At 45.6% G+C, this 8888-nt stretch overlaps 1 protein-coding gene across 4 annotated transcripts in view; it reads right to left on the bottom strand.

Moving 5' to 3' along the window:
- Positions 1-3733: 3733 nt before the first annotated feature.
- The window catches only part of CDK8 (cyclin dependent kinase 8), a 113684-nt gene continuing 108529 nt past the window's right edge, over positions 3734-8888 (bottom strand). For 3 of the 4 annotated variants that reach the window (XM_043575574.1, XM_043575590.1, XM_043575600.1), the window contains 4 exons: positions 8504-8601; positions 7798-7876; positions 7520-7678; positions 3734-5020 (listed from right to left, as the gene is read on the bottom strand). In XM_043575574.1, coding sequence (XP_043431509.1) covers positions 4895-5020; positions 7520-7678; positions 7798-7876; positions 8504-8601 — 462 coding nt within the window. In that variant the 3' untranslated portion in view covers positions 3734-4894. The remainder of the gene's footprint in view (positions 5021-7519; positions 7679-7797; positions 7877-8503; positions 8602-8888) is intronic. The other variant, XM_043575580.1, reaches the window with a different exon arrangement.

The raw sequence follows: 8888 nt of genomic DNA, 5'->3' as shown, positions 1-8888 counted from the left end.
AGAAATTTTTGCTTAACAAGAGGTCACAAAGGTTTTTCCTACATTTTATTCTACAGGTTTCATATTTAGATTTAGGTCTATGATCCATCTTGAGTTCATTTCTGTATGGAGTACAAGGTCTGAATTAAGGCTCTGTTCGCTTGGTTTTGCCTAAGGATATCAAATTGCTCCGGCATCATTTGCTGAAGAGACGATCCTTTCTCTGCCAAAATGCTTTTGCCCTTCTTTGGAAAATCGATTGCCCTTCTATGTGTCAGTACCTTTCTGGACTCATCATGTTCTACTGATTTATAAGACTATTCTTTCTCCAATATCACAATGTCTTGATTACTGTGGGTTTAGATGTCTTTTTTTTTTTTAATTATTCTTTTATTTCTGGGAGAAAGAGTGTGAGCGGGGGAGGGGCAGAGAGAGGCAGACAGAGGGTCCGAAGCAAGGCCTGTGCTGTCAGTGCAGAGGCCGATGGGAGGCTCGAACTCACTAACTGTGGGACCATGACCTGAGCAGAAGTGCGACGCTTCACCGACTGAGCCACCCAGGCGCCCCTAGGTCTAGCTAAGGCTTAAAATCACATAATGTATCTTCTATGTACTCCTTCATTCTAGTGCTTTCGCTTCTCCATAAATTTTAGAAAAAGTTTATTGATGTCTACAAATATCCTCCTGAAAAAACACATAACCTCCTAAGTGTGACTGACTCAGGAAGCCACTGAAGGCTTACGAGCATGCATGGTGACCATTCTAGTTTATTCTTTAAAAGGACTACAGAATCCTTACTCCATGGGGGAGACAGACAATAAACAAGTACACAAACAAAAAAGAAAACCCTAGATGTATACCAATGTCAAGTAGTGATCAGTGTTCTGGAGAGGAAGGATCGGTGCTGTGTGGAAGGCAGGCCACAGAATGGTGCGAGTGGGAGCCAGGGGCCAGTTAGGAAGCCAGAGCTTGGCGAGGGAGAGAAGATTGAAAGTTCTCTTTTGGATATGCTGGAGTTGAGATCGTATTTGACGTCCCAACGTGGAGTCGTTTGTTCACTCATTCATTCACTCAGTATGTCATATGTACTGTCATATGTAAGGCACGTTTCCAGTTGCCGTAGATGAAAAGACCGCCTAGAGGTGTTAGCTAACACTGTGGCAATCACGCTGAACACCTACGTGTACCCAATCAACACCTCTCACCCCGTAAGCAGGACCGGTGACAGGTCAACGACATCTCAGCGAAAAACGACTGCCTGCCTGGAGTTTATCTTCTGGTGGGGTGGGGAGGAAGACCAAGCAAGCCGGAGTTGGTAGCGGTCAGTGCTATGGAGGCAAATGAAGCCCGGCTGAAGGGGACAGAGAAGGAGGCTGGGGTGGGGAGGCGGGGGGCAGGCTGCTATTTCACAGTGGAAAGGAAGAGCCTCTCTAGGATGAGATTTGAGCAGACCTGACGAAGTGAGGGAGCGAGCCAAGCTGGGGAGAGCAGGAGACAGATGCAGCCGGAATAGGGTGTGAGAGCCGTGAGACAAGACATGCTTGGCAAGCTGGAGGGACGGCGCAGGACAGAAGGGTGACAGAAGACAGGTGTACGAAATGGGAGGCCACGGCGTGCAGGGACTTGTGTGGCTCTCGCTGAGCCAGGAGCACTGCGGGGACGAGAGCAGAGGAGTGGCACGGGCTGTGTTCAAAGGGTCCCTCGGGCTGCTGGAGGCTGAGGAGACAGGGCGGAAACAGGCAGGACGCTTGTGTAAGAGTCTAGGGAAGAGGTGGGTGGCTGTCGTTTGGCGCAGAGTGGGGCCGCAAAGGCGGGGAGGGCGGTTCGCCCGGGGACACGAAGGGAAAGCGCCCGGGGTTTGCATGCGGAACGGGAATAGCGCGTGCGAGCAAGGATGACGCCACAGTGTCGGCGCGGCCTGGACGGCTGGGAGGGAGGGGTTCGTGGCCACGGAGACGGTCAAGTCTGTAAAAGGCGCAGGGTGGAAGGCGGAGGCCGGAGTCCGCTTCGGGTACCTTTGGTCTAGAGACAATCTGCAGTGATGAGTCAGATGCGGCAGGTAGGTCTGCACGGGAAATCCGGGAACCGTCGGCCTACCCGAGTCCTGAGCCTGGACGATGCGTTCACCCAGGGCCAAGGGAAAAGAGGAGAGGCGGAGACGGTACAGGCTCCTCCCGGGGGGCTTCTGTTGTACAGGGAAGAGACAGACAACGGTCAAATATACGTGCAACACAGAGAAATAAAGCCAGGAACGGGCTGGAGGACGACGGGGTGTAGGTCTGTGCACGTTTCTCGTCACAGATGCAATTAAATATACGCAGCTGGACCCGTATATGAAATAGGCTGGCTATGTCAATTTGATGGTTAACATATGTCATATGCTAATATGTTTATATGTCATATGCCACATATATATGTTATATGACATATGTCAATATGTCATAAACATATGTCAATATGTTTAACTCCTCAAGTTTGGACAGGATCCCTCAGAGAACAGGGGTTGCTAAATTTAAAAATCTGAGAACTGAGCCCTAGGCGTTTCCAACATTTCCAGTGGAACTTGCCATAATGGGTTTTACTTTTTTGAAAAAAATTTTATTTTTTATTTGAAAGACAGAGAGAGAAGGGGGGGGGAGAGACAGAAAGAGAGAGAGAGAGAGAGAGAGAGAGAGAGAGAGAGAGAGAGAGAGAGAATCCTAAGCAGTCTCCACACTCAGCGTGGAACCAGGGTGGGAGGCCGTATCCCACAACCCTGGGATCATGACCTGAGCCGAAAATCAAGAGACGCCTAACAGACTGAGCAGCCCTGGTGCCCCAGGGTTCTATTTTTTGAAATTCATGCAGGAGGCGGGTTGTCGACACGGCGGCCCTCTCTCCAAGTCTCTGAACTGCCGTTTGCTCAAATCTTTAGACCAGCTTGGAGGTGTTCTCCTGTGTTCCTCAGACAACCACATCCGAACCAACTGAGGAGCTGGTTAAAAATGAAGATTCCGTGTCCTCCCTGCGCCCCTGAACCAACCTCTGGGACTAGACCCAGAGAAAACAAACTGCAGATCATTTTCACGCCCACTGAGGTTGGAAGCCACTGCATCAAAGGCAGGGAGGAAAAACAGAAGGCAATTCGAGTGAAGGGAAATAGGAAGGCGGGTTAGGGTACTGACAGAAGTCAGACTGACTCAGTCTGTGGTCAGAGGGCAGCTCCTGAGGGCCCTGGGGAGGGAGCTCCGTGATCAGATCCCCGCGCTGTGCGGACGAGCCGGGGCGGCAAGACGTCATGTGGCAACACAGGTCTAGCTCCTAAATTATCCTCACTGCTCTGATCCGGCCTAGCAAGATTAGGAATTCCTTAGTTCTTTGAATGTTTTTATCCGAATGAGTTGAATTTTTAGGAAACAAATTATGTCAGCTTTTTAAATCTTCTGGGTTTCGTGCGAAGGGAGGGAGGAAAAAGAACTATTTGGGATAAAACAAATTGTTCTCAGCATAAGACAGAATTACGTCTTATTCTAGAAATGGAAAGCTCATCATAATTCTTTCGATTAGAAAGGTGTCTACTCCACATCTATCATAGTACGAAGTGCAGCAGAGGAAAGAACCCGTATATACATCCTAAGTCATTACTCCACTACAGAGGTAGAATATATAGACATTATTAATGAAAACAATCACAGAGATTTATTTAAAGGCCACTTGTTAAGACACATTTTAAAATAAAACACCTTTGTGTATATAAAAATACAGCTGACTCCATATTTTGATTTATGAAAAATAAATTTATTACATAACACCTTGTTTTTAACAATGTTCAATTTTTTTTTTAATTCAGAATACTTGTGTCATTCATGTAAAATAGTTTGATACAGTACATTGTATGTTATAAGTTTTTTTTTTTTTCCTCAAAAATCCTAAGGCTCTCCTACTCCTTCTCCTTTGCTGAAGTAAGGGCACCCTAAACAACGTGCGAACGAGTTTTAAAAAGGAAAATTAACTGAACAAAATTTTAATAGCACTACACCAACCAGCTTTAAAATCGGGACAGGATAACTGAATCGGATGCCGCACTTTCAGAGGAAGTTATCATTCATGCTTTTTTCATCTTAAAGCATGCTCACTAATCAGCAACACCAACAGGAGAAATAAAACACTGTCTATGACAATCATTTCAGTTTGTTTGCTGAACCAAACAGGTTTATATCAATGACAACATATTTAATTACTATCAAATAGCAGCTTTAATACCAGTCAAGTCATAGATTGAAAATAAAAACGAACTTATAAGTTGGAAATTAATCTTTGGGAGTTTTGAAACCTTTCTGGAAAAACTATGTGGCTTCTGTACTTTCAAAAAAAACCCAAGCAATAGTCTTGGTCAAAAAACACTGATTAATGTAGAAAAATGAATCGACCCACTGATAAGACACTAAAATGAAAGGTGTACCAAAATAATCTCACTTTGCGTCTTGGTGATTTTGTTGAGTGACATACGCCGTGTGTTTCAAGTACCAGTTAAACTTGTGTGTGTGTGTACTATTGGTCAGAGGACGCTGTTACACTGAAAGAACTCACCACATACAACGACAAATGCTCGCCCTAGCACATTTCACAGCTTCAACTGCTACAGACTGTCACTGAAAACGATGCATTGGTCAGTCTGAACCATGTCAAGTAAACTATGGAAGTAGCAAATCCACAACACAAACTGTGCTAGCACTTTCTTTCAAGTCTAACTCCGGAACAGGTACAACTTGGAAGCCACTACCCCGGTCTGTGAAAAGTGGTGGAACTTGGCTACTGGACAGTCTGAGGATGTGAGCGCACAGTACACTCCCGTGGCCCATGCCGGGTTCCCGCAGGGAGCTGCACCGTCAGTCCACAGCGCTAGCAACGGTGCACGGACAACATTCCAGCGCAGCTCAGTACCGGTGTGTCTGGTGTGAGTACTGTGGAGGCTGCTGGGAGGTAGCTGAGTATCCCATGCTGCTCTGCGGCTGTGATGTGCTTGGTCCAGGGTTGGGATAGGCAGCATGTGGATTGGAACGCTGGAAAATGGAGAACGAGGGAGACATGTGAGTCAGACGTCTCTAAGAGTCGGCTCCATCCCGAGCCAGCAAGGCTTATGTGTGTTTAAAATGTCACTGATTTCAAGGCAGTAAGAATTTCAAAGTCTTGCGCCATATACTAGCTCTAGACGGAACATGATGAAAACCCCCAATCTTTTAATATCAGCTTTTCTTTGTGGAGGTCAGAGTATTGCCAGCAAACAGTATCAGGCTGAGTCTCATTACAATGCTGTGCAGTTCGCTGTTTCTCTAGAGCAGTAACCTCCCTCTGTAAGCCATTTTGTACCTACTTGATAAGTAATAATTAATTTGCTCGAGTTGTTTATAAATGAACTTAGTGATGGACACACTAAGAAATTCAAAGCTAATTCACATGCTAGTTTCTTCGGTAGAAACCTCTCAACATGCTCGTGACTGAAAAATAGAAAAAAAAATGAACAGGGCAAGAAAAGGTACCACGGAATAATTCTCTTTGGCATTTAATATTTTTATGCCCTTTAATGAATCTTATCTTCTGCTACAAGGTATATACAAAAGTTCGTAATTATAGAAACGTAACAAGAATGGTATTCTCAATTCTAAAAAGAGCACAAAGGGAAAGAACAGTGATAGAGTTCAGAGACCTCTGATTTTGACCTGTTATATTATTATTCCTATTCCTGCACCTCTCTCTCTCGTATTATTAGCTCCCAAGACAAATGTGATAACTGATTAACCGTAATTTACTACTTTCCTCTTTCAAAGCGTAGTTAATAAATCATACAATCCGAAATTCTGCCAACCCTAGCAAAATAGAATTTTAAAAGAGGGGACACGTGAAATCGAAGTCACTACAAAAACCAACCACAATGAGAACACCAAGAAACAAAGAAGGGCAGCAGCATTTTCTTGGTTTCAGTAGCAAAGGTCCAAGCACTGCTCCGCTTCATTCTAAGGATGCCTTAGTGTGCAAACACACTCTTGGGCCAAGAAGGATGCGCTCTTTCCATCCAGATAGGGAGAGAGAGATGTCTGAACAAACATCAACCCTCAGAGATGTCTGCCCTTGACGTCCCTGTTTTGTTCCTGGAAGAGAGCCGCTACCCCGGCAGAGTCTCAAGAATTTCCACGGTTCGGTGGACTGGCCCCCTCCTCAACCAAAGCGAAGAGTGAAGGTCTTATTCCTGAACCGTAGTGGCAGCTCTGGGAAGCTCACCAGTTCAGTAAGATCTCCTTTTCTCTTCTGGTAGGTAAGTAACTCTAACTGGTCAAGCTTTCAGTGTCCTCTCCACACTGAAACCCGGCTGAGTTGGCAATATGATCAGAATGAGCAAGGAGGTGGAATACGATTTTCAGAGCAGGTCTTTCTGCAAAGGAACTGACAATGTCACTCGACAGGATCCACGAGCAGGCAGCCTTGGCGGTCAGATCTGAGTCTGTGTGCTGGGTCTGCCCCCGGCTCGGCAGGGGAACACGTGAAAGCTATGGAACCTCTCTGAGCATCAGTTTTCCGAGATAATGATGAAATAATGTAGGTTTCATGCTTAGTATAAAAGCTAGCAGAGTAAGTACCCAACAAGTTCTTATCATTACAGTCACCACCAGCATCACCACCACCACTTAAGAAGCGCTTACTAAGGGGGCGCCTGTGAGGCTCAGTGGTGAAGCGTCTGACTCTTGATCTCGGCTCAGGTTCCTGAGTTCAAGCCCCGAGTCGGGCTCTGTGCCGAACGCTCGGAGCCTGCCTGGGACTCTCTCTCTTTCCCTCTCTCTCTCTGCCTCTCCCCAGCTCACGTTCTCTCTCTCAAAATAAATAAATGAACTTGGGTGCTATGAATGCTACTAAGACTTCTGATGGCAGGAATGATGATGAAGACGGTAAGAGTGGTAACATCCGTTAAGGACTCAAGGCAGGCCAGCCACTGTGCCTCAGCATACGTTCTTTCGTTAAATCGTTGTTACAACTTGACACTTGCCATTGTCCATTTCTACAAACGAGAAAACTGGGAACATCTGAATGACTTACTCAAGGTTACCCGAAGTCAGTGGCCGGGCTGGGATTTGAAAGCCTGTGTGCTTAATCGTTATCGGTATACGGCTGTCTCAAAACAACAGACAGCACTGACTGAGCTGCTGCTACAAGTTAAGGCGCTAGGATTTATCACGTCTACTCTTACAACAGCTACCAGTTAGACTTGGCTACTCTCATTTTACAGATGAAAAACTAAAGCCGGGAAATGTCACATCGTCTGTCCAAGGTCACAGAGTTGATAAATGGCGTAGTTTAAGTTCGATCATTCTAGGCCTGTCTGGTTCAAAAGCCAGCTCCCTCTACTGTATCAGTCAGTGTTTCTCCATGCCAGTGACGCTCGTGTCAGTGTCATTTCCCCAGGTATGTAAAAGTCAGCATTTTTCTTAATTATACTGCATTTCCCAAAGGTCACAAACCCATATACAAGTATGGATATGGCAAGCCAAAACAAAACACACTAGAAATACCTGATAGTCTGAGGTCATGATTAGTCCACCTGAGGTAGTGGTCGGAGGGACAACTCTCACTTTTTTCAACGGGGGTCCCTGTGTGTGACTGCTGTCTTGATTCCCTGGGTGACCGGTTCCATTAGTATGGTTATTGCCCTGCTGCTGCTGCTGGTTCTTCTCAATTGGTTAAACAGAAAAATAAAGTTCAACTCAGAAGGAGAACCAAATACAAGCAAAATTATCTTCACGGTCGCACTGGCCACAACGAGAGGCAGGAAATGTACTTTAATACTTACTTTGTCTCCTTTGTCATCAGGTTCTTCTTCTGTCAAAAATTCTCGTTTGGGGTAAGGGATCTGACAACCGGCAAAAACGCTGATCACAAAAAAAAAAAAGGAGAAATGTTTTCCAGTATGCTAATCGATATTTCAGATCCTTCATTTTAATCTTTTAAGGTGGACTTTGCCTCCGTATTTATAAAACCAGAACCCTTCCTGCAGCTGTGAAGAGATGACTCTTCTAACCCGTGACATTACAGCAGGCCGTGGGAGGGCTTTTCAGAACTGTATAAAAATAATCGATCATCGAATATGACTCAACTTCCTTCTGGCCCAGGCTTACTCTTTATTACTATACCCGAAATGTAGAGGCCAGCTGCAACGTCACTGCTCTTAGGGAACGAGATCTGCAGTTGGGAACACAGAGTGTGAGTGCAAGCGGTGAGCGGCCTCGGGGAGTCTGAGGGAGTGGCAGCACCCACACGCGACCCGCCACCAAGTAACGGGAGTGCGCCTGAAACTAGAGCCGGCAACGTCGCACAAAGCGAGACACGGCCAGAGATGCCTAAATGACACCTCGGTCATCAGAGCTCATTTCTGGCTTATTGTGGGGATTTCCTCAGGTCCTCCCGTCACAGGAGTGGCAACTTGGAGTTGGTAGCTAAAATAAAGCACGCTCCAAAAAATTCCATCGTGCCGGTGAATTAATAGATGGGTCACTTACTCTGATGTAGGAAGCGGATCTTCTAAGAAGTAGGGATCCTGCATAGCCTGTTCTGAGGTAATTCGCTTAATTGGGTCCATGGTAAGCAACTTCTGAAGCTGAAACCGTAAGTCATAAAAACGTTACTGCGTTACTTCCCGTAGTCATCTCCTCGGACACATGTGCGAAGTGTATGTTTTTTGACGAAAATGCCACCATTTGAAGGTATTTATTCCCCCAAATTAACAACAGGAAAACTTATTTTCTATTTAATGTAGTAATTCACATTTAGTCATTCTAATAATCATGATCTTACTTGGTTCTCCTTTCAGAAGTAACTAAACGTATGCCTTACTCCAAACCAATGATCCACATTATCTGAACTGCTTTGCCCAATTTAGGACAG

The sequence above is a fragment of the Prionailurus bengalensis genome, chromosome A1, assembly GCF_016509475.1.
Source record: "Prionailurus bengalensis isolate Pbe53 chromosome A1, Fcat_Pben_1.1_paternal_pri, whole genome shotgun sequence".
NCBI lineage: Eukaryota > Metazoa > Chordata > Mammalia > Carnivora > Felidae > Prionailurus > Prionailurus bengalensis.
Note: the sequence above shows the minus strand (reverse complement) of the source record. Positions and strands in the feature narration are given on the sequence as shown.